At 37.8% G+C, this 26,737-nt stretch overlaps 1 protein-coding gene across 6 annotated transcripts; it reads right to left on the minus strand.

Moving 5' to 3' along the window:
* Positions 1-901: 901 nt before the first annotated feature.
* On the minus strand, positions 902-26,543 carry Fubp1 (far upstream element binding protein 1). Of its 6 annotated transcripts, XM_032897147.1 has the most exons (21): positions 26,310-26,543; positions 22,737-22,827; positions 21,121-21,159; positions 19,893-19,932; positions 19,391-19,440; positions 19,226-19,297; positions 18,999-19,056; positions 17,323-17,485; positions 17,138-17,236; positions 16,925-17,026; positions 16,599-16,701; positions 16,395-16,495; positions 15,772-15,913; positions 14,922-15,082; positions 12,219-12,370; positions 11,863-11,942; positions 9,115-9,243; positions 7,453-7,527; positions 4,617-4,762; positions 2,055-2,101; positions 902-1,196 (listed from the first exon to the last, which is right to left on the minus strand). In XM_032897147.1, the coding sequence occupies exons 1-21, from the start codon at positions 26,415-26,417 to the stop codon at positions 1,136-1,138; spliced, it is 2,019 nt and encodes a 672-aa protein (XP_032753038.1). In that variant the 5' UTR covers positions 26,418-26,543; the 3' UTR covers positions 902-1,135. The 6 variants fall into 6 exon arrangements, with proteins under 6 accessions (XP_032753038.1, XP_032753036.1, XP_032753037.1 ...); XM_032897145.1 differs by lacking the exons at positions 902-1,196; positions 2,055-2,101 and adding an exon at positions 3,604-4,366 and having other exon boundaries at positions 9,106-9,243; XM_032897146.1 differs by lacking the exons at positions 902-1,196; positions 2,055-2,101 and adding an exon at positions 3,604-4,366 and having other exon boundaries at positions 19,391-19,443.
* Positions 26,544-26,737: the final 194 nt, after the last annotated feature.

The following is a 26,737-nucleotide window of genomic DNA, read 5'->3' on the forward strand; positions in this document are numbered from 1 at the left end:
ACATTAAAGAGTTTCTTTAGGGTATCACTGAAGAAAATAAAACCCAGGGATTGATTTGCTTCTTTAAAGCACCAGTTTAAAAAAAAAATCCCTCAAATTTGTAGTAAGTTGACTGAGTAAACAAGAGTTATTTTCAGCCAAAATTATTTCTAAGTATTATAAAAATGCATCTTAAAGCCAAGCAAAATTTGCAGAACTAAAACGAGATTATCTTTAGTGAGTTAATTCTACATCAGTACACTAGACATGTAATTATTTTCAGGAAGAACTTGTAATGGGAAAGTATTCAAGTGAACAAAAACTTCCCCGAGAGCACTTGCTAACTCCTATCTAAAGCCATTAAGTACCAAGATATTTAAGAAAACATTTTACAATAATATCAAGTTACCAGTTTTAATATTAAAATGATTCTCTAATATATGCATTTCTGAGACATACATCAGAGCAAAGAATTCTAGATATCACTACACTAACATGTATGGCATTTAAAATAATCTGTAAACTTTTAATTAAATGAGTTTACTTTCAATCTAAACCATTCAATTTTCTACCAACTTTAAAATCTGCCCCATTCATAGCAATTGGCTCACCTTTTCTGCTTTCCATATAAAGGTTAAGACTGGTGCTATTTAAAATGCTTACAGTACCAGTGGTTTATGGTAATGAATTAAAAGTTCTTACAAGATACAAACAGTCTCTAGTATCTACAACCATTCATCCCAGATTTGCAAACAGAAACTACAACTAACCAAAACTTGATAGGCTCTAAAGATCTGCTTGCAACATACTGACCTGACCTACCTCTCTCTCTCTCTCTCTCTCTCTCTCTCTCTCTCTCTCTCTCACTCTCACACACACACACACACACACACACACACACACACACACGCATGCACACACACTGTGGTGCAATAACTATAAACTTAAACAGTTCATGGAAAATTTAAATGAATAGCACTTTAAAATGCAAAGTGATCAAGAGCAGGAACATTACACCCTATACCATATTATGTATGGGAATACAGTTCATATTTCTCGATTATGATTTGCCAGTTTTACCTTCTACATTGAGCCCTTCTACGGTCCATGCTCATCGGCTCACCAATGGCATACACTCAAGGCTCCTTCCTTCCTCTTAGGGAACTACCTCAGGGCCTGATCTTATGCTAGCTTTGGTGCTTGCAGCATCTTCAGCACTGTGTGTGGAAATGAAGGCAGCATTTTTGAATATTTTTCTTTGTTGTCAAGATAAGCAGGAGTTTTAATAGGATCAGCACATTTAGAAAATGAAGAGACAACGGATAGGTGCTGCTTTAAGATAGTCATTTAACTCAAGTATGCACTAGTTCAACAGCATTCCTAAACACAAACACTCTAAACTGGCAACAAATAAATGCAGCGTCAGTTATTAAAATATTATAAATCAGAAACTATTGGCTATGCAGATTATGAAAGGTTATTTGCTACACAATTAACATTTCACTGATGCACATGCCTTTTTTCAAAACTTACTGCCAGTATTCTTTATTCTTGTCAGCAAATACAAGTCATGAAAATAGAACTGTCTATGAAACTGAATCAAAATGTTCTTACTGAATTACTATTGTTTAAAGCAGTAATAATATGGGGGGGGGAACGATGAAAAGGTCAAAGATTTGGAGGGCAAAGAAAATTTCCTGTTATTCATACAGACAGGCTGTGAAGGCTGTTGAAATTTCTGACAAAATGATTTCCTAAGTGTCAACTATTTAATAGTTCTTACTGTAACATTTCTATAACTGGGGGTTGGGGTGTACAAAAAAGATTTGGATGTTTTTCAGTTATTGCAGCAATCTACTGATTTTATTTTAATGGAAAAAAAAAAAAACATTACCCAAAACTGTAAACAGTTGCTTGAACAACCTAACAGACTCTCCACTAGAATGGTACCATAGATAACAAAATACATTTGGGGAAGCAGTAGCAGATTGCTTTTGAGTACACAACCACAAAAACCTCACAGGGACAACATTAATGTACTGATATATTTATATATGTCCTTAGGTTGTGCTTACCTGTTGCTTTTTGCAGCAGAACCTAAGGTGGAAGGTCTGGGAAGGCACTGTGAAGTATAAATAATTGCACTGTTTGCAATTAATAAAGATTTTAAATTTTAAACGAATCAAAATCAACAGCCTCCAATTTGTGAATTATGATACTGAATCCAACTATTTCCTTCAGTTTAATTACTAAATGCACCACAACACTTTCCTAGGTCATCTATGCAACAACATCATGCAAAATACTGAAATTGTTCACGTCAATACCCTACACTTAAGATCTTAACAGATAACTCCTTAACTATTACTATTAAACTTCATACTGGAACTATGTATCCGGATCTAAATAAGGGTAAGGGAAGTCACTGAGGTACATAAAACAATCAAAAACATTTCAAAACATCCACAATGAGCTGTACTGTTTGTTTTCTGCCCTATAACCTCAACATTTTTGTCCTCATATGAATGGTGCTCCCCACAATGATAGAACATTTAGGAAAAGGTGTTAAGTCCTACATTGCTTAAATTTTGCAAACTGAAAACCACTCTGTCTTAAACATTTCAAGTTTTTCATATCACTATAAAAGATATGCATATTTTACACTGAAAAACAGCATTTTAGGAGCACTGATAATACTATTCAACTTTGTTAATGATCATTTTTCTTTAGCTATTAGCTAAAGCATATCAAAAATACTTACCCATTAAGCTCACTTAAAAAAAAATACAGAACTATGTATTATTCTATGTTAAGAAGCAGTTATGGTTTTCCATGGTATCAGCACTGTATTCCAACATAATAGTCACACAAAATATAGCAATTGCATTATGTGGAACATCGACAAAAAGATACTGTTGCAGTTCATCAATTTGTCATTCTGATGTACTTACAGTGCAATGCTCCTTGAAGGAACACAATCAAGGATGATACACAGCACAGTCCTCCTCACCCCTACAGAGCTAGTTCTATACTGGCTGGATCAAACCTGCACTTCAACAGACAATGGCAAGACAGACTGTATTTGCATGTAGTCTAATATATTAATATGCAAAGAGCCAACAAATATGCAGAGTAAAACAATGGTTTTCAACAAAATATCAACTTCAGCATGAATGTTAAAGATTAATAAAATGATTCAAGTACATAAAAAATTAATTTGATTCAATGACTGGACTTGTGCAATTACAAGACAAAGCTTATCTATACTGCAAAAAGAAAAAAAAAAGCTTGAACATTTTCATACCCAAATGTTTCAATGGCAGATGCAATGTAGCTATACTTTCGCATTCTATTACTTTTCTATCCTGAATTTAAAAAGAAACACACTATTATATAGATATATACATTGAAAGAGTTGCTTTACATGGAAAAACAATGTTTCTTATAAACTCCTCAAATCACTGTCTGAAAACTGTTCAAAATTAGTTATGCTGAAACAGTCTTGGCAGTAAGTGAAGAACAGGAAGGTTAGCTGTTGTAGCAGCAGTACAGGTCTGAAACAGTGCTCATGTATAAAAGGAAATTTCACTGTTAATGCAATGGACGATACTAAAGATCATCGTATACACATGCAGCTTTTTAATCAAATAGAAGGAAAAAAATGAAGATATCAAGATTACTTGTGCTGAAATAGCCAAATACAACAGAAAAGAACCTCCAATCTACCACTATACTCCAACGGGGAAAAACATGCCAGTGTTTAAAAACTCGGTAATTCATGGGGAAAAGCTTATATCGTGTACATGGATCTTAATTCATCACTGCTAAGTAGCTATGCATCCGTTACCCACATATCCAACTTACCGACACAGGAGGTTTCATATCATTTATTGTAAAGCACAAAACAGGCATTGAAAAGTGAAAGTATACATTGAAAAAGTACATTTATATCACAAAGCATCGACCACATAATAGTTGCAAATACATTTGCTGGAATGTGTACATCTACACTAAAGACTGAAACAAACCAATTTTCATTTCTACACAGAAATATTAACCTCCTATCAGTAGTGATAGATATTTTGTACATTTTCAAAATAAAAAAAAGAGGGGGGAAAAAAACACTACTTTAAACCAAAAACAAAATTAAGATCTTCATCAAGTCGTCTGCATCCATATATTTAACAAAGGTTTTTTCCCCCACACAATGAAGCAAATACTGTATTGTCCACTTCTTATTATTGGCCCTGTGCAGAAGAGATACATAAGAGATACACAAAAAGTTAAAGAAAATCCTTTAAATGGAGCTAATTCAGGAGTGAATCCTTTAAGAAAGAAAAACTGGTTAATATAAATGATGGTGGCTTCTTGCATGATTTGCAAATCCCTGGGGGGAAGAAAATTTATTTTTAAAATCAAAGGCATTATAAAAAAATAGCACTCAGATGCCAGAAAGCATTATTAGAAAAACTGAATCCCCGAATACAACACACTATTCTCATGTAGTTATTATACTTTACCAAGTAAAAAGTAAAACATTCCCAAATAGACAAACATGCAGAAAACATGGCTGGATTGGAAAAAAAAAAAACAAAACAAAAAATAAAACCAAAAAAACATTAGCAAATGTATTATACCTGAGGTGCTGGCGGATGCTGCGGCATTCCCTGGGGACTGGTCTGGGCATAGTATGCTGCTTGCTGTCTATAGTATTCAGCCCAGGCTGCACTGTAATCTGGCTGACCACCTGGTGGGGCCCCAGCAGGAGCAGGAACTGCTTGACCTTCAGGAAAACAGAGGACTCATTGCTGCAACTATAATTACAAATCTCATAGTTATCCCCCTCTCTAGTAAAGACACTATTTTGCTTCTTGTAATACTCCTTTCAACCTTTTTAATAATTTTGTGCCACCCATATGACCTACCGCCCCCCTAAACTTTAATACAAAATGATTCAAACTCACATACATACCTTTAAACAAAGGGGAACATTCAGACATAATCTTTGACAAGAAATGTTTTTTGTCTTGTCTTTTTTGGTAACTGAGAAAGGGTCTGACTATTCAGGGATGGCCTGATCCTTGGAGATTTACCTGCTTCGGCCCCGAGTGCTAGGACTGAATGCCTGATTGTGCCACTACACCTAGCCCACTATTCTTTTCTCCATTTGGGTCATGTTATACTACTAGTATTAAACTACAGACACACACACACTCACCCACCCCAGGACACAAAAGACACACTATACTGTGTTCATATCACAGTATAGCTTTACTAAAAATAACCTGGCATCTGAAATAAAGATAAAGGAAAGATGTAAAACTCAGCTTTAATGAGTAATTTTGCTTTGTTTCATTCTGGACAGAGTGATCATTTTGAGTTATCAAATGAGAAATAAAAACTGAATTCTAGGAATATTGAACAGATTTTGTAAACAAGCAAGTTAAGTGCAAATGACAGTTTCTTGACAGGAACACTACAATAGCTAAGAACTGAGGTATTATTCAATATATTTAAAACAAACTGCTCTGCAACTTGCTTTATAAGGGCATAAAATATAAACAAAAAGCATTTGGCTGAACACATTGGCCAAGTTTGTCAACAATGTAGAGTTTTCTAACTTTTTTAATGTTTTAAAATTTCTAAAACTTTTACTTCCTCTAGTTGCCTTCAGAGTCCACCATACTTGTCCTTAGCACTATAATGGTTTGAAAAAAAATGCACTGTATTGCTGTGTATGGGATATGTGTGCTCAGTTACACAGGCCATGTATGTGTGTAGAGTTAGAAATCTGCAAAGTACATGCCTTCCTCAATTACCAGGGCCAATAATCTTTGCACAGTGTTTTTACTCAATGGAGCAGTCTCACTGCTGAGTAATTAGGATTTGAACCCAGGTACTTAAAACTTCTTACCTGTCTACCTTTGTAGGTCCTAGACTGAACCTAAGGTCTCTAAAAAGACTAAGGACATACTTTTAGAAAATACTGTAGTTAAATGTTTTACAGGGAAAAAAGAATTTTCATAACTACCATACAATTAAAAATACTCAATGATTAAATACCTAGAACAGTGACTTTTGTGCCGTGTGTGTGTGTGTGTGTCTGTTTGTCTGTCTGTCTGTCTGTATAATGACTGATAACATAAACTCCAGACCTGACTGTGTTAAGTACGGAAGGATCTGGTCAACACACTCTTAAGAACACAGAATGAAAACAGCTAACAACTGACCTAAAGTCAGGTAAACAAACAATAGGACATAATGGAGCACAGAGGCCAACACTGTCCTAATTACCTAATTCTGTTACCAGGTTTGTACTCAATCAATACACAAATAGATCTGGTGCATTACACAGCAAAAATAAACAATGGAGATAATGCACTTTTGCCGCAACATGCTCAATTTCTTATAAACAAGTAGTGTTATTTCAGCACGGTTTATATTGTGGCCACCGACTATAACGGAATGATCAGTACATTCCCATATATTCTCAAAAATATCCTAGTTGAGAAATTACCTAATCATTATGTAATTTCACAGAATACTGTTTTAAGGTTTCAAGTTTCTAGTGCCAAGGTTCGACTGTTATAACCTGCCTGAGATTAGGAGGTTAAGAAAAGTTATTAGGCCACCTGTTCATCTCAGGAGTATGTCATCACATCACTTCCCCAAACAGTTGTTCAAATAAAAACCTCTTTAGTCTGAAAACAGTTTTGTAGAAAGCTGTATCACCAGCAAGAAATCCACACACAACCACTTTGGTTATGTTAACAATTATGCTCAATCGTTGTTAAATCTTTTTACAGGAAGGAAGGTCACTCATATTCCCTTTCCAATGCACACACAAATAAATGTTTAGCATTAAAGCAATGCACTTCCTGACATTGATTAATTTCCTGCTTATTCTGTAGTAAAATCAGTGATAAACTACTTGGCTGGTCTAACACTAATCTCATCCCATTTAGATGACTACACAAAAGCACAGTAATACAGCCATATATTAATTCCTAGTAAGGAAACTTCAGGTTTTAATTATGTACTTGCTGGCAAATGCATTTCTTTGTCCTATAAGCACACTTGTAACAATTGCTTTTGAGTGTCCTAAATATGCTTAACTTCCCAGCAAGTTTTAGAAAGGCATCCTTCCTGTTTATTATTATTTTTCTCAAGACAGGGCTTCTCTGTCTAACAGTCCCAACTGTCCTGGAACTTGCTTTGTAGACCAGGCAGGCCTCAAACTCAGAGATCTTCCTGCCTTTACCTCCCAAGCACTGGGATTAAAGTCATGTATCACCATGCCCAGCTTGTTTAATATTCTTAATTTCAACATTATAAAAAGATTGATGAGTTATCTAAAGCATTTTTTAAAAAACCAAGCAAATGTTTTATTACCAAAAATCTAACTTTGTAATGTGTACTTATTTCAGCTTAATTAATCAAATAAAAAGATGATACTTAAAATTTGCAGCATACCCATTTTCTTGTAGTACTCTTCCCAAGCCTTTGTATAATCAACCTGTCCAGCTGGAGCTGGATTCTGCTGATCTCCTTTTTAAAAAACAAAACAGGCAAAACAAGATTTAAGTATCTGAAGGCTACTTTGCACTTTTGCTTCTACACCAGTGTAATCAGCACTATCTACCTGGAGCTGTGCAAGTGCTGAGAATACATAATAGTGAGTACAGAAGAGGTGGACATAGAAACTGGGGACAGTAAACAAATGCACATGAAAGAAAAACAGAACATGAGGTTTCTGTCCATTTTTAAGTACAAGAAAGTTTTTTTTTTTTAAGAAAAATCATGAATAGCTTTGAAGCACTAGAACAGAAATAAATGTTAATTAAAAAGCAGTGTGCAGTCATGTGATTTTTCATAGGCATGTATGGTCCTGCATGTTAAAGATACTGATTGTTTAATTTTGCATATGAGCGTTTTGTTTATATGTATATCTGTGCACCATAGGTGCCTGGTGCTTTCAAAGGTGATCCCCTGGAATCAGTTTCAGTGTTGAGCTACCTTGGGGTCCTAGTAATCAAATCTGGGTCTTCTGCATGAAAAAGTACAAATGACTGCTAGCCCCAAACATACTGTCTAATTCTGATAGGATTATAATCATGACTTTTAAAGAGGAATGAGTATGCTTAGACTGGTTTCTAAATTCTATCCTTGGGGGGGAAAAAAGGGATGAATTATTGATTGGAGCTCAGAAGACAAAGTATCTTACTGTGTTCGGTACTTAAGGAAGTACCTGAAGAATGTCAGAAGGCACCAGAGCCACCTTGAAGATAATCCCAACCACCCAAAATCTAGGACAATATAATGAAAGTAGTTAAAAAAAAAAAGGGGCAATCTATTCCTTGCAGTAAAACAGCAACGAATACACAATGAATATAGCTAAAAGTTAACAGTTATTTAATAGTTTACTAAGGCAAGGTTTATTATACTAAGGCTGAGGCAAAAGTTCAATGAATATGACAGTGACATTATTCCAGTAAGATGTACCAAAAAACACCAGGTAATTCTTTACAGTACATACCAGGCTGCTAGTCATTCCAAGGTACTTAGGTGGCAGCTGAGTTACACTCTTATTAGAGACATAGAGAAGATCCAACTGCTCTAGCTGGATGAGACTTAAAAGACCTAATGAAACCACTGGGTCAGTTGGTGAATCTAAGCAAGGGCTGTGTGTAACAGTGGTATATCAATGTTGAGCAGTGACTTTAAAGTCCACGATGGTAATTTATTTTGGAATGAGTATACAGGTACATAACAAGGGTAGTATGACCTCATGTCTCCAAGTACATTTTCTGGTAGTTCTTTTTAGAACTAATTGTAACAGACATATACCAGGGTACTGGAGTAAATGGGGCACAAACCAGTTAACAGTCTCACTATTTAGTGCATTATTCTTCCAACTACTATTAAAGTTTGTCTCTATTTCAAAGTGACTCAGTTTGCTTACTCAAAGTCACAAATGAATCTTCAAAACCTTAGGCCTGAGGATCCAATCTAATACCGTGCTGCACAAGGCCCAACAATTCCTGGAACTGAAAGTTTTATTATGACTTCATACATCAATCCAAACACAAGCTTTAGTTTTAAAATAGAAAATAAAATCTTTATTACCGTAGTTACCTTGTCCATTAGTCTGGGTTGTGGTTGGTGCACCAGCAGGAGCTGCAGGCGGGGGCTGTGCCTGCTGCTGGTAATAGTGAGCATAATAGGCAGCCCAAGCTGCCGAGTTTGGATCCGTTCCTGCCTTAGCTAGAATTTAAAAAGAAACAAGTGTTTCAAGGTTAATATGTAAACTCCAGAAATCAATCCTTACCTTTTTGGTGATCCCTGACAAACAGGCTCAAGTTACCAACAGCAAATGGAAACTCTCAAATTTTTTTTAATATGACATCACTTGACTTTACTTCAGAAACTTCAGCCTCGGGTATCAAGTAATTTACTAGTGATTGGTGGAACTGGGATATAAATGGATGGTCTTTGGCTTCCAATCCACTGGTTTGTCTCAGCCCAATCCTGTGTCTCTGCTTTTCTCCCCCCAAACAAGTTTAGATGCAAAGTGCAACAGTTCTGTATAGAAGACAGTGTGGACTAACTTGTACAAGAAGAAACAGGTTAGAGACATGCACTTCATATTTCACCAGTCACAATCTTTAAGTCACTGCTGTAGTTCACTTATCTATAACTGTCAGTACAGTTCAAGTATAGTTTATTATTTGACATCTCCTGAACACATTTTGAGACCATGCCCCATATAACATAGGCTGGTTTACTTTCCTAGTGCTGGGGGGTGGTTACACGTGTGTACTCCCAGCCGGGCCTGTTGTAAATGTCTTTCATGATATGGGCCCCCTAGCTTATCCATCATGTACGACCATGTTTGCTCATGTGTGTACAAATGCATGGAGGTCAGAGATTGATTCTGGATGTTCTCCCAAATCATTTTCACCTTGGCTATAATTTAATATTCCATCTTTAGTTAAGTGTGTATGTGTACCTATGTGTATCTACACATATGGGAGTTACTAAAGAGACCAGAAGCTGTTGGTCCTCTTGGAAAAGAGTTGTAAGCAGTTTCGAGCTGTCTGATATGAGTGATTGGAACTCATTGTCCATCCTCTGCAAGAGCAGTACTAAGCTATCTCTCTGGCACCCTTTCTAATTTTTTGAGCTAGGATTTCTCCCTGAACCCAGAGCTCACTGATCTGGTTATAAGAGCTGACCACAAAACTTTAAGGGTCCTGTTTAGTTAGAAGGCATGTGCTTTTTACACAGCTGGGAGGGACAAACCCAGGTTCTGAGGCTCATCCCCAGCTCTGTCTATGGTTTATCCTTTCTATCAACCCCATCTCTCTCCTTTAGCATGCATCTCCTAACACTCAAGTTCCCGCTGCTGCTGCTGCCGCTGCCCTATTCACAAGTCACCATAATTAGCATCTTCTGCTCTAAGTGCACCTTAACTCAAAAAAAAAAAAAAAAAAAGTTGTTTTTGACTTATAACTAGTAGAATTATTTTTTAACACAGGATTATATTAATCAATTATAACTAATTCACATATTATTCATTTAAGATTTTTACCTCAGAAAGGTAAAAACTCATAAAAGCACAATTAACTAGTTATGAGAATTATAACTGATCCAATTAATTCTGAAGACTAAATTCTTGATAACTACATAAATATCAACCTCATAACAGCATTTTTTTTGAAAATGCAAACAATAAAATACTGTATACTTCTAAGTCAAATTTAAGCAACATATGCTCCTGAGTCAGTACCTTGGACAAACCTGAGCTCAGTTTTCCAGCTAGCTTATGTGTTCCTCAACTGTCAAAGCAATGATGAAAGCCACCATCACTGACCAGACCCCACAGCGCTAACATCAACCCCCACTCATCGCACAGTCCCATGAAACCTGATCGCCCATCTAAAACTGTCCATTTACTCCATTTAATCATGCCACTTCTAAATACTTGTTAGAAGGAAAATATTCACCTTTGAAACCCTTATAAACCTGATGTTTTTTCTACACCCTTACAAGTGCATTCCTGTGTATCCTGGGATGCACATACACTCCTGCTAACGGACACAAACTCATCTTTTACATTCGAAGCCACCACAGTTCAAGTTAGTTCTTTTCTTTTGCTTTCTTAAGGTGTTTTTTTTTTTTGGAGACAGGTTTTTTCTCTGTGCCCCTGGCTATCCTTGAACATGCTCTGTAGACCAGGCTGTCCTTGAATTCAGGTATCTGCCTGCTTCTGCCTCCTTGTGCTGGGACTAAAGGCGTTCACCACTGCCACCCGGCTCAAGTTGTGTCTCAAGTTGTGTCGTAAGTGAGAAGAAGTTGTGGTAATTTGGTGACTGAGCAAGGTCCTAAGAATTTAACATACATTAAAATATGAAGACATCTAACAAGTCAACAAAGCAATTACATTTAAATCAACTGCTTTGCATTTTCAAAAACACACTATGTAGACATCAATCTGTAACTCAGAACATGTTCTTTGAAACTTTCCAACAAATCTTAAACTACAGAAGCTGAGAACAAAAGTCCTATTTCCAAGTTGACTCTTGATCATGGTAGAGTAAATTCCCATATTGGATGTAATGAGAACGCCATGCTGCAGAAAATACATACTATAAGAAAGAAAATAATTTATACTTATCATCCTAGTATTTGAGAACACAGTAGTGTTAGACACATTTTATTTTACAAATAAATAAATATGGACTATTATGAATAAAGTCACAACATACTAAACATCTGTGTTATCTTAGGGGAAGTACCTAAAAGTGCACAAAATAGATAATTGAGGGCTGTGACAAGTAGTATACGATGAAGCTAACACATTAACAGTAGACTATCTTTTACCTGGGTCAGGAGGAGCCTGCTGCTGCCAATGTGGATATGCATTTCCCCATCCCTGGGGAGCATATGGGGCTGGAGGACCACTGTGGGGTGGGGAAAAAAACCACAAATACCCTTTAAAAAAATGCCAGTTTTACTTATTTTATGTATAGATTTTTACCTCTGCATGTATTGCATATGTATACGCAGCTACGTATGCCTAGTGTTGGCATCAAGACATCATAGAACCCGTTAAGAACGATGCAAACCACCATGTGGTGCTGGGAAGTGAACCCAGGTCCCTCTGCTGAACCATCTCTCCAGCCCCCAAACCTAGGGTCTTTAGGAAAAGCCCAGAACCACCCAAATGTAGTACTTACTGAGGAGCTGGGCCAGGTGGTCCTGGATTATAAGGTGCAGGGTTGTATGGCCCCATTGGAGTTCCAGGCCCTGGAGGTCCAGGAGGCCCATGAGGACCTGGAACCCCATGAGGTCCATGGGGTACTGGTGGCCCTAAAGGATTTACTGGGCCCTGTAAAAAAAAGAAAAGAAAAAAAAAGGAAAGAACAAAGCAAACAGTGACAAAAGACACACACATCATACAAAATCCACTTGGAGTGTAATGGCTGAGCAATGCAAAGTCCAATTACTCTTTTCTGTTTCTACTCTTGAGGAACAAACTAACTTTACCTTCTTTATGATGCAAAAATAAAAGTCATACTCTGACGTATAAAGTACAGTGACATCCTCAGCACTAGCAAATTCTCTTCAACTTTTAGTCCCTGTGTTTGTTTTTATGTTTTTTTTCTTAAACACAGGACTGCCTAGTTCTTTTACTTCCTTCTGTCAATCACTGATAATATATTCTGCAAACTGCACATCAAGGGACACTTCACTTAACACGAGGTATTCTCAATCTCAACTGTAATGTCTTGTAAATCCCATTTAGATAAATGTCATCTATCATAATGTTCTAAATAGCATGGAATTTTCCCTTAAAAGCTGATATCACATTATGGCATTTTATATACTGATATCAATACTTTTACTAATCTTTCTCCTTATTTGGAGACAGGGTCTCACTCTGTAGCTTTTGCTGGCCTTGAACTCACCATGTAGACTATGCTGGGCTTAAACTGTCTCTGACTCCCAAGTGATGAAATTAAAAGCATGTTCTACTATACCTGGCACCATTTCCTTTTAGACAAACCACCCTGCAAAAACTTCAGGAACCATTAGATATAAATGCCCTAAAACATGTTTTACAGTTAATAACTAACATTAACATTTAAAACAAAATGCTTACAATTTTTAAAAAATCATTTCATTCTTTCTCAGTACTAGGTCCTAAATTCAGCATATATGCTAGCCAAGTACTCTACACATCCTAGCTACACCCTGAACACTTAGTTTACACGTGCATGCGGGTGCCCAAGGAGAGAAGAGAGCACCAGATCCCCTGGGGCTGGAGTTACAATCTTTTGGGGAACTCAATTTGAGTCCTCCACAAGAGCAGAAGTGGTCTTAACTACTGTAACATCTCTACAGCTCCTCAAAGTACCTTGTTTACTCTCATCTTTCTGCTTTGATAACAACTTTTGGCATTATTTAACTTAGAAAACATCTTCAGTTTGTGGACATTTACAATTGTGCACACTACCAAATTCATGTTACTTCTTTCTTTTAAAAGATTTATTCATTTATTATATATAAGTACACTGTAGCTGTCTTCAGATACACCAGAAGAGGGCATTGGATCTCTTTACAGATGGTTGTGAGCCACCATGCGGTTGCTGGGAATTGAACTCAGGACCTCTGGAAGAGCAGTTGGGTGCTCTTAACTGCTGAGCCATCTCTCCAGCTCCTCATGTTATTTCTTAAACTTCTGTGCTTACTTACAGTATCAAAGGAGAATCATACTAAAGAATGTCTGACTGTTATCAGTAATTTTAAAGTAATTTTATTCCTTGAGAATTTCCTAACATTTTAAAATAACCATCTCGCATTCCTAACTATGTCCAACCCCTCTTGCGTCCTTTTTTTCATATTTAAACAACTCAAATCTGACTTGTGCTGCCTATCCACAGGTTTTTATTAATTTCCCATTGGAACAAAAAAGCCCAGTGAAATACTATGTTAATATGCCTCATCCTAAAACCAAATTGATGTTGAACAGAGGTGGACACACCTTTAATCCAATAGATAGAAGCCAGCCAGAGCTACACAGATAAACCCTGTCTTCTTCAAGAAAACAAAAATAAAAAACCAAGTCAACTCTGTATGTTACACCACCAGAAGAGAGTTCCAAAATTGAATATATACCAAAATCACATGAAACATCCTTGATGTTTGACTTTTTCCACTCTTGAGACAGGGTTTCTCTGTGTAGCCATGGCTGTCCACCTGAATCTGCCTCTCAAGTGCTAGGATTAAAGACCTATACCACTACTGCAGAGCAGATCATCTCTGTTAAAACAGACACTGGGCTCAACTCACTTGCCCTTTATTTCTACGTAAGATGCTTATCTATTTAGTGATGTTGTCTCCATGTGACTTGTAATGCGGTGCTGCTGCATGTGCTACAGCAGTGTCCTCAGCAACTGGTCCTCTATCATCTATGTGAACATGGAGCTCATCAATTGGGTTAGGAGGCCAGGGAGCTCCAACGGTAAGAACCATTTAACTAGTCTAATTTCAAACCTTTGATGACTGACAGTCAGTCCAAAAGCCAAAAAATATAAATTACTTCAGTAAAAGAGGAGATCTACATCTTAACTATTTTGACTGTTAAGGGATAGGTAGTGTGGACATGACAGAATACTGAATTCCTGTAACAAATATTGTCTTATTTATAGACACTTAAATGTAAGGTGGTTCTTCACAGACTTGTAAGTGCGTGCTTAATTAATCATGGTACTTTTTTTTTGGATATCTTTCCTATGTTGCTATATGCATACAGGCTATACTACAAAACCTGTGATTTTGTATTAGAAATTATGTATTTTCCCATGGTATATTTGATTTAGTACTATTTAAAGTTACTAGGAACTATGTTATAAATGAGAAGTCTAAACTTAACTTACCCCAATCTTCTCTTCTATGAGTTGTCGAGCATAGTCTATTTGCTGTGGAGTGCCCCGAATTGTAAATAACTTCATATTGGGATCTGCATTAGGTGGAGGGTTTCTCTGAAGTTCTATTCTTGCACCAGACTGCTGGCTTATGCTTTTTATTGTTTCTCCTCCTAAAACCACAAGACACTAAGTTCTTTAAAGTTCACAGAAAGCAAGAAATACCTTTCCCACCCCAGACAAGGGTTTCTGTGCAGCCCTGGCTGTCCTATAACTCACTCTGCAGACCATGCTGACCTCAAACTCAGAGATCTGCCTGCCTCTGTCTCCTGAGTGCTGGGATTAAAGGTGTCTGACACCATGCCTGGCAGAAATACTATTTAAAAAAAGAAAAAATGCACCTATTTACTTTGCCCACTATGTAGTTTTGCAGCACTCCATTGGACAGTAATGTTAAGACTTTCTGTTTATTCTGTTCTTCCACCTAAACTCACGCAAAGCACACTGAGTCTACTAAAATATGTACACGCCTAATATGGGTAAGAACAGGAAAATGTCTAAATAAACAGCTTTTGTAAGTAACAAAAAGTTAAATACAAAACAAAACAAAAACAAAACTGCCAGCCAAACCCATTTGAATTAGGATCAAGTCTTGTAACTGATAAACTCTTGGTTCCCTTTCCCTATAAGCAGCCAAGACACAATCCCACTTTTAACGTCCTCTAAAGATTATCCTTGTTTTAGGTGTCGCGTAAGGCCCCTTCAGTGTAATGCATTCAAAAAGAAATAAAAATGGTATTGTTTACAACTGTCCTGAAAAAAAAAAAAATCAATGTCAAAACAAAAGTTTAAAATACGTTGCCTTTTCCAATTATCAATCCAGTTTTCCCAGTTGGCACAATGAAATTAAATTCCTGAAGTCCACCAGGAGGTCCCATATTCCAGTTTCCTTGACCTCGACCTCGTCCTCGACCACCAGGTCCAGGTCCACCAGGATTGCCAGCCTGAGAAAGGAGGAAACAGAAGAAACTCTGTACTAAAACCATTTGGCTTATTTCCTCCAACTCTCATATTTTTATTAAGAGATGACTTCAAACATTACTTGTCAAAAAAAAAATTCAACTGAGTAACAACTTCTACTTTTAAAATATATTGGGAGACTAGACAGATGGCTCAATAGTGAAAGGACTTCCCATACAAGCATGACAACCTGGGTTTGATTTCTAGGACCCACATAATAGAGAACCAACTTCAGAAAGTTTTCCTTTGGTTTCCACAGGCACAAATGCCAAGGTACATACACCCATGTAATTTCAGATGCACTGAGGTGAATAAGGCTGAACATTTATGCCATTCTACCTTAAAATGTTTACTTATTTTAACACTGTCAACAGATTCTAAGATAACATGGAGGGGCATTTGTTATTCAGGTATGATAAAAACTTCCAGTGAAAGCAAACCAAAAATGTTAATTTCCCATCAAACCTGAACACTTCGTAGAAGGTCTGTGATAATTTCTGCAGCATGCTGACATCTGTCTGGAGGTCCTGTTATCTGTGCTATTCTATCAGGTGTTGTTCCATCATCTAAAACAAATAACAAAATACCCCAATAAATTGTGACAAACCAATTATGAGTGTCAAATGAAAAGCTATCAATCCTTAGACATTAAATATACCTTAAGCTTACCTGGCTTAAACTGAATTCGAACACCAGCATCATTTTGTATTTTTTTAATCATTTCTCCATTTCTTCCTATTACAATGCCAACAGCAAATCTTGGAATTGGGACCTTAGGAAGTAAAAGTATATTTTAAAAGACATTTCTCAAAAACTCATCTCCATATAGTCATAAAAGTAAACATATTAAATGATCATAAAAACAAGATAAGAAGACTCCAAGGAAGAAATCAAGAAAAGGGACATGATGTTAAGACAAGACCATTTAACTCAAACAGGAAGAACTCCACTGCACTCATGGATTAGGACACACCCACTCCAGACTCCTTACTTACATCTATCCCTTCATTTCCTCCTATTCTGGAGCCATACTCATTCCGCACTTCTCTGAAACCACCTTGATCGCGAATTAATTCTAATACCATTTCCTTGGCTTGCTATAATAGAAAGTTATCCAATTCAGAAAGGTATTTGTCAAAACATTTTAATGCTTACTTTGTCCACCCCCTCAGCCTTTATACATAAATGACAAAGTGAGTGAAGCTTACCTGAACTTTGTATGGGTCACCCGTAATCCTAAGAGGTTTATCAGCACCAGTGTTTTGAGGCCCATCTTGAATCATAACCATTTTAACACCAGCCCTTTCCTATTAAAGTAACGAAAATAATACAAGTTAGTTTAAAAAAAAAAATGGCTTCAAAACACTTACTACTCTTTACAATATAGTAATACCTGAAGTTGTTTGATAGTCTCTCCTCCCTTTCCAATAACTAGTCCTGCTTTGCTGGCTGGAATCATGATTTCCTGAACTGCATTGCCAGGTCCATCACCATGATGAAAGCCAGGGGCTGGTCTTCCCTTTTCAACGATCTGGTCCAATAATCTTTTTGCTGATCTGTTAACAAATTAATCTTGAAATAAAAACATGTAGCATAACCAACCAACCTTACCCCAAAATATAACAGAGTAAAGCAGTTTTATCTTAGTCATGTATCAAGTATATTCTAAATGGGTCATATGGCAGTCAAATTTGGACGCATTTCACTGTCAGAGGCAACAAGAAGCCAAACCAAAGGAATGTAAAAGGGGCAGTATTTATCAAGTACTTATAAACCAAATAAATACAGTAATTTAAAGATACTCCATCTACCATTGTCCAATACTAACTGGCTAGTGCAGTACCAGCTGGTGCCCTTGGAAAGAACTGTCGATGCAACTGTTAGAAGCAAAGCTTGATGGGCATTTAGGTTAAAAAATGCAAGCAGATGTAGGAAGTACAAACCTTTTAAAGCACCATGTTAAAAATTAGAACACAAGGTTTATACTTTTATGATATGTAATGTCCAAACCTGTCTATATGCTCTTAAGAAATTACTCCTAAATATTAGGCATAAAATAAAAGGTCAGTTTAGTTAGGAATGGTCTTCAGCAAATGAACGTAAAACATCTGAATACTAGACAAAAGAATACAAGGGAAGGTGTTACATTTCAGTGTAGGATGATACAATCATCTCTTAGTTTCTAAGTTTTCAGTAGATAAGCTTAAGGTGGTTTTAGTGACTTGAAACCTTGAGCCCAATAAAATACTTTCTCTAAGTAGCCTTCTTTGGTCATGGTGTTTTGCCACAGCAATAGAAGTAACTTAAGACAGTGAGTGGTGGTGGGCAATGGTGGTGCATGTCTTTGGGAGACAGAGACAGACCCTGGCCTACAAAGTGAGTGAGTTCCACGACAGCCAGCCATGGATACACAATGAAACTGTCTGGAGAGGATAGGGGATGGGAGTGGGAATAAGACAGTAGTAAAATTGGGTAGTTTTATCCAACTACCTTAAGAGTTGAGTGGAAGAGAAAAACAGGAATATGAAAAACTTCTGTCTACATAGGTTATAAGTTTTAGGTGATGTCACTGACATATTTGTGTGCAAGGCAATTCAGATTTTAATAAATTTCTGAGTCTGTGCCCACATTCATGGTAGGTATGTAAGCCAAATTACAACCACCACTGCCATTTTTGTGTGTGATAGGTACTTTGAGGTAGGGTCTCTCAATGACTTTGAACCCATTAGATAGCATGAGCTGTCTGGCTACCAAGTCCCCAAAATCTACCCGTTTCCAACTCCTGAGCCATGATAAGATTACAAACTCATATTACCATGCCAAATTTTTTAGTTTTTGGATTAAATTTTGAAAGGCAAGCACCTGAATGCCTGAGTTATCTCCTTAGTCCCTGATTTTAACAATTTTCCCTGTCAAATGAACAACCCTATTTAAGAAAGGCACAATGTATTAACTTTTAAAGTGAAAATGTCAAGGCAACAAGCAAAAGACAATGGCACAGATGTTAGGGAAACAAAGTTTACAATCTTAACGTCTTATTGTAAGTAGACTTAACATTTTCAAACTTACTGAACAGATTCAGGTGTTCCCGTTAGCATACAAGACCTTTCTGGAAGGCCACCACTATCTACAATTAAATAAAAAAAGTTTAGGTGAAAACAAAAAACCCAAAAAGATTAAAAATACCAGATCTTTTGAAACTTAAACACTCAAATTTCCTAGCCCCCACCCCCAAAACATCCCAGAAGGGCCTGACAAAATAACAAGAAATTCCCATTAAAAAAAAAAAATGTTACCAGGAGCTATCTGTATTTTGCATCCAGATTCCTGCTGTATGCGTGAGATCTGTTCACCTCCTCTGCCAATTACTAGTTAAGGGAGAGAAAGGAGAGAAGTTATTATTTACTCTAAATTTTGAAAGTATGGCTTGTCTTAAAAACTCAAAAATTAATGTTACTTACTAAATCCAACCATTCCATCTGGAACTTTGTATTCTTCTGTCATTACAGATCTGCTAAGAAAAAACAGAAACTAACAATTTCTTCATAGAAACATAATGAGTATATACATAAAAATTAATCAAATAAATCCAATCTTAATGTCTCCCCATTAGCCCAAACTTAGCTTCTTAAATGAGGCAGCATGTGTGAGCAAGCAAGACAGTGAACTGAGCAAAGGCCCCAGACATTTATTTTTGGTTGTGAGCCTAGCCTTTAACGGCTGAGCCATCTCTCCAGCCCGACATTTATTTTACCTTCTAAAATGTGTCAATTTCAACCTATTTCTCTAAATTACCAATTTCTCATTTAAAAGAAAATGATGTTTCTATACCATTTTCCCAATAGGATAGAAGTAAAGCACACATACAAAACTGTCTGCAGACATTTTCACTATAAACTAACTTGGTTGGTTATATATACAATTAAACCAAGACTTGCATAGTTTTAAAAGCTTTGACTATACCTTTGTTGCTGATGCATTGGAGGTAACTGTGCTCCAAAAGCTGTAAAAAAATTTAAACAAAAAACTCTTATGCTCATGTTTACTTATTTAAGACAAACATACCATATACTCTAAACTCTTTCCTTGATGTATACATTGGTTAAAAAAGCAAACAAACAAACAAAACAAAAACAACAACAACAACAACAAAAAAAACCCCCCAGGACTACTCATATTTGAATCATCACCGATAGCAGCAAGAAAGTCAGGAAAGGGATGCACAAATTAAGACTAGAGTAGTTAACTTATATTCAGTTCATCGATCAATTTTATGCATACATGGCCCCTTAATGATCATAAGAGAATCATTATTTTAAAAAGAAAAGGCTATACATACATCTGTACGGAAATTCCAGCTAGACATTAATACCAACCCTGTTGGATATGCCAAAGCACACACATCCTTAGTCCCAGCATGGGAGGAAACAAGCAATCTGTTGTAGAATATTTTGATCACACTGTGAACCCCAAGATCGTGTTATTTACTGGGGGAAAAATGGTTTATAGTTGTGGTGTGGCTTAGCCCTTAGCACACACCTTTAATCCCAAACAACGACGATGAAGTAAATCTGTAGAAGCACTCATGTTTGAAAGTGTTTAATTGAATGCCAGACAAAGTGATCAATCAGAAAGAGTCAACAGAATTAGATTGTATTATGTTCAACTCTCAGGAGACTAGAGGGAAGGACTTGAGAACAGCCCTGGGGGGCGGGGGGGGTGTGGTCTTATTGGGACAGTTGTAGAGGTAGATTCAGATTGCAGAGAGGGAGTAAACTAGACACAGATCATAAAAAACCAGAATGAACCAGAAAACAAGGTTAGTTTGAGCAATTCAGTCGGAGGTTGAGAGAGAAGCTAGACTGAATCAGATTGGAGAGGAGCTTTGAGCCAGAACAGCTGAGCTGATCTAGCCAGCCAGAGCTCAGAAAGAACTAGAAGGTTTGAGGCAATAAGTCTCAGAAATTACATCAGGCGAAGAATAAATAAAAAATACTTTTATACAGGTAGAAGATCTCTGTGAAGTCAAGGCCAGTCAGAGTTACATAGTTGAGACCTTGACTCAAAAGCAAATTCCCCAAACCCAAACAGAACAGCACATCTACAGAAGTAGAAACAACAGTCTGGAGAGAAGGCTCAGATGAGATATAATTTGAAAAGAAACAGCAAAACCTCAGCTTGAAGTACTTACAATCATTCTGGGGAGGTACTTTCTTAGCATCTGGTTGATCTGCAAAAATTAAGTGTCTTTTACTTTTTGTCAATTAAAAACAAAGCTCCCCCGCCACCAAGCAAGAATAGTAATGTTTATTAAAAACAGCTGATATGATTTACCACTTGAATCAAAACTGCCAGAATTCAACCTAGACTTAACATCTAAAAAAAATAAAAACCCCTAAACTCAAAAATCTAAACAAACAAAAAAACAACAAAAAAACCAACCCACAAAACTTAAATTCTTTCATTCTCTTGTGTTTAAACAACGCACAGACACTTTGGATAGTTTAGAATAATACAGCACACACTACTTAGCTCCAATGCTGGCGAATACCTTATGCTAATGGTTAATGATGCTTCTTCCACTGTAGGAACTGACAATTAGGGAGAACTACATAAAAATCAGACATATCAAAAGGTGAGTGTATCTGACAGTGCATAAAGCTATACCAAAAAAGAAAGCTCACATTACAAGACAATTTCAATCTAAACTGTTCTCTAAATTATTCTCAAAAGAAGCATTTCACTACAAAAACCAAAACTTCAAAGCAACCACATGATTGCCTTTCTCAGATAAACAAAATGCATACAACATTAGAGAATAGACAGCCTATAGCTCAAAACACTTTTTATTCTCCCAACTTCAAGGCTTTTGTACAGCAAAAATTCAGACACATAAACCAAGAGAGACCATGGTGTCCATTTAAGAATCCACTGGTTTATTTCACATTTACATACTAAACACAGGTAATAAATAAAAATTCCTGCCTTTAAAAGGAGAGGGCATTCCCTCCCAGTGTGTGGTACTGCTCGGATTTGTCCAAGAGCCATCTACACATAAAATAAAAAGAGTACATTACACACAACATCTGAAGCATCATTAGCTCATTTTTTTTCTTGCATTTTAAAAACCTCACTTGCAAATATAAACATACTTAAACAAAAGGAAACCAAGTATTACCAGAAAGGGCCACAAATACAGTTCTATATGCTGTCAGAATCTTTTATAAAAGGGCAAAGACTATCAAAATTTATACATAGATCAGAACTAAAACAAAAAAGTACACACTTCTAAGTACAGAAGTGTCAAAGTTTTTTTTAAAAGAGAAAGCACTATGAATCCACTGTTTTTAATCCATGCTTAAAGTTAGAAATGAAACACACAACAAAGCACTAAACAATATAAAAACGGGATGCCTGCAACAAACAGACCTTAAACTTTAAAGGGAATTTCAAAGTAAATTAATGAAAGGAAATATCAAGACTCATCCAATAAATGAGAAAACCTAGTAAAACGTTTCCCAAATAACTTATAATTTTATTTTGTTTCTAGCATTAACAGTCTGTGCAAACTCAAAGTAAGCATAATCCTAAAAACAGGACAAAAAAAGAACTGTTTTCTATTACGATAATACTTTCTGATACTCAACTTATACCCACCTTTTCTAGGTCTGTCTTTTTCAAAACCCTATCCTCCTGAGACCAATATATATATAGTAGGATTTTGATAAATCATCTCAGTAAACAATACTGAAAATCTTATCAAATGAATACTGTGGAAGATAATTATTCTTGCTGGCTATAACTTACCTCCATCTTCTAAGGGTCTCTTTTGTCCCCCATAACCATAGTCATTTGAATTCAATGATGTACCAGCATCACCCCCAATTTTTGCTGCAATCTTAAAAAAAAAAAATCAGAATACTTATCAGGATACTAATACTTTATGTACTATTCAACACTAAATTTCCTACAACAAAAGATATACTATTCTTTTAAAAAACATTAGATTCACTTATTAAGAATAATTAAACTATCATTACTATTTCAGGGGAGCTAACAAACAGTAATGCTCTAGGATTAAACTTATGATACATCCCCATTAAAAACACACACCTGGAAACAAAATCCTTTCCACCCTTTGATTTCAGATCGTAGCATTTATAAACTAACGCTATCTTAGGGAGTTAAGAGCACTGTCTGGGACTACGAGGTACTGATATTACAAGGGAAGTGTTAAGTACCAGAGATTTACTTGAAAACCAAGGAATAGCCCTAAGAAGAAAGTATACTCTTCATACTCTATTCATGCAAGAGATCTACAAGTATCCAAAAGAAAAAGTTGGTACTTGGTTCATTCAAAAGAGCAAGCAAAACTTTCAACTCCACCCTCACTGGGGGTGGGGTAGATGGAAACAAAGTCTTATTCTGCAGCCTAGGTTAGGTTAATACTAATTTCTCATATGCAAGAATTATGAATCCAATAATATTTCTATTAAACACACATTAAGTTTGGATAATGTCTTTGATTTTTCTTTCTTCTTTTTTCCCCCGGAGCTGGGGACCGAAAGCGCTAGGCAAGCCCTCTACCACTGAGCTAAATCCCCAACCCCATGTCTTTGATTTTAATCCACAGAAATAATTCAAGTTTTCCACTTGATTTTTGCTCTACTGTATTTCTGTGCTTTCTTACTTCAAACAAAATCAAACCAAATCAGCATTTACCACCTTCTCCATTGACCCATCCTTACTAATTTTGGAGTTAAAGATAATTTTCAGAAGATAATGACCCAAAAATGTACATTTTTTACACTTCAGCCCACACTTTCCTTAGTAGTTTAAGGGTGGGGGTGCAAATCTACTTCTAGGACTTCCTAGGCAGAGTCCATAGCAACATTCAAAATTTTCTTTCTTTTTTTAAAAAAGATTTATTTATTTATTATATATGAGTACACTGTCACTGTCTTCAGACACACCAGAAGAGGGCATCAGATCCCATTACAGATGGTTGTGACCCACCATGTGGTTGCTGGGAATTGAACTCAGGACCTCTGGAGGCACAGTCAGCGCTCTTAACCATTGAGCCATCTCTCCAGCCCCCCAAAATTTTCTTTTGGAAAGTTTAACAATGTGTTTATTCATCCTCACAGACACAGTTGCACTGAACTTATAGTGTGTCCGGCAGTATACTCCAGCTGTCCAAGCCCCAACATATATACAGCAAAAGATTGCGTTGTCTGGCCTCAGTGGGAGAAGATCCAACTAATCCTTGAGAGACTTGAGGCCCCAGGGAAGGGGGATGGGGGAGTGAGGAGAGGGAATGGGGTGAGGAACTGGGGACAGGAATGTAAATAAATAATTAAAAAAGAAAGGTGTGCCTGGACCAGTGCAGGCAGGCCTGTAATTCCAGCACTCAGGAGGGCAAGGCAGAAGGGCTTAAAAACAAAATCTCAGCTGGGCATGAATGGCACACAGCCTTAATCATAAAGGCAGAAGCAGGCTTAGTCTGCAGGGAGTTCCAGGACAGCCAGAACTAAATAGTGAAACCTTAGTCCCTTTACACATAAAGCATAAGCTTATTCAATTTAATATACATGGTGTGCCTTATACAGGGCAAGGTCCTGATGGAATCACTACATACCCAGAATGTCCAGAGGTGTAACAAACACTATTATCTACAACAAACACTTGTATGATCACAGTCAACGCTTGCTAACAACGGAATCTATCTCAAGTTTTCTCACATCCCACCCTTTCCCTCCTCCTCCGCTATCTAGGCTTAGTTGACTTGGCTCTTAGAGTTGTCATTGTTCAGGTTTGTAGAGCAAGCAGCAGCTTCTTGTATGCTGGCTGACACTCACTCCTCATTCCACTACCATGAATGTCACCCACCATTCAGTGAGGCCTCCTTTTCCAGCATTCTGTGAGTGCCTACCTCATGGTACAAATATCTATATATAATTGTCGTGTTTTGTTTTACTAATCAAGGCATTTCCTACCTGTTCACTGTTATTTCTTTTACCTCACAAGAATACAAATTACACTTAAAGATCTTTCACGACTGATTGGGTGGAGCACACCTACTAATAAGCACCAGAGACAACTCAGCAGTAAGCCTTATAGCTCAGGCCTGTGTGGGCTCTAGGTAAACAAACTTTCCTCAGATGCCCAGGTAGACACACTTGTCCATGAGCCTGTCCATTTACATCCGGCCAAAGGGTCCTTCCTCCATGGTAGGAGAACCAACTCTCACAAGTTGTCCTCTGATTTCTATATACACGTGTTGTTCACTGAATTCCTCTTCTGAGATAAATAAAAATCTATGCACCAGATAGTTAAGTGTGCTTGCTATATCAGGGTAGATTTGATAAACCTTGACTGATTCGGTCCTGACCGGGGGACTAGGAAATAAGTTTGTATTATAGTCAAAACTGGCTTTAAAAACCTGTTAGTTCAACACTAGTACAAAATGTCTAACTACTACAAGACTGCCATCAAGGTTTATTTTAGCTTACAAACAAATCCGGAGCCGTACTTTTTTGAGACAGGTCTCTCTCTTGGTCTTCCCGACTGGCCTCAAACTCAAGAGATCTCCCAGGCTCTCGAGTGCTGGGACTAAAGTTGAGCACCACCACGCCCGGCAGGACAACATTTTATACACACATTTTTAAGCTACAAAGAAGTCAAGGGGCTACCCTAAAGACGTTAAAAGTTCAGATTCGGGGGGGGGGAGATTAAAACACAAGCGCTTTTATTTCCCCAACCCTTTTCAGGTGGGAAAACGGTGCCTTCGGGGCAACAGTGCGTCCCTACGTAACACAAAGAGGTCGTAGGTTTCCGATATGGGAGAGGCAGATTCAAACTGAAAGCTTGGTAAGAATGGGCCTGAGGCCATTTTGAGAGGGTAGTGGAAAGGATTGGTGGAATGTCATACAAATCCCGCCCCGAGGAAGGACGCTCGGGAAAAGTCTCCCTCGTAAACGGGAAGGTGAACGTTAGTCTAATTACAGCGAGGGTGTAGAGCTCGGCGGGGCGGGAAGCGGTGAAAACCGCTAACGGGACAACCCTTCTATGCCCCAGTCGTGACCCAAGCTCCCAGAACCTTCCACGCTCCCGTGTCAAACGGAAACTGACCGGAGGGAAACGGGGCTAAGTGCACTCCGTGGAGAGGCCGCCGTGCGGAAGTGAGGGAGGCCCTGTGGCCACGCTTGGGGAGAGCGCGTGGGGGGGGGGGCTTCAGACCACCACAACCGGCTCGGCCGAGAGCAGCTGGGAACCCCCGTGAGAAAACGCCATCTCCTCAGGCCGCAGTCCGGAGGGCGAGCAGGGCCAGACCTACCCCGCCAGTGGCTCTATGGAAGCCGCCGCGCGGTCCACGCTCACCTGCCGCGCTCTCTGCAGGGCATCTTTGAAAGCATCATTAACTCCTCCTCCGCCGCCGCCGCCAGCTGAGCCAGAAGACGGCGGAGGCACTGTTGAGTAGTCGGCCATACCCACGCTACAGAAGACGCCGCTGTTTCCTCGCGGAGGTTCCCCTCTCGGCTAACTGCTAAGAAAGAAATAAGATGGCGGCCGTCGAGGCTGTATCACATTCTTGCACGACCATCGTGCCGTAAAGGGGCGGAGACTAGGAGACGGAAATCCCGCGATGTTTCAGAGCCGACGCGTGGTTGGCCGCGGGGAGCGGGTGCTGAGAAGGGACGCCCAGCGAAAAACATCGCGAGACTTGACTAGGATCCTACGAGAGTAGGGTTTATCTGGGCGCCTCCTCTCAGCGCGCTTGCGGGCTATTGTTCCCTCACTTCGGCGGG

Source organism: Rattus rattus, chromosome 3 (genome assembly GCF_011064425.1).
Source record: "Rattus rattus isolate New Zealand chromosome 3, Rrattus_CSIRO_v1, whole genome shotgun sequence".
Taxonomy (NCBI): Eukaryota; Metazoa; Chordata; class Mammalia; order Rodentia; family Muridae; genus Rattus; species Rattus rattus.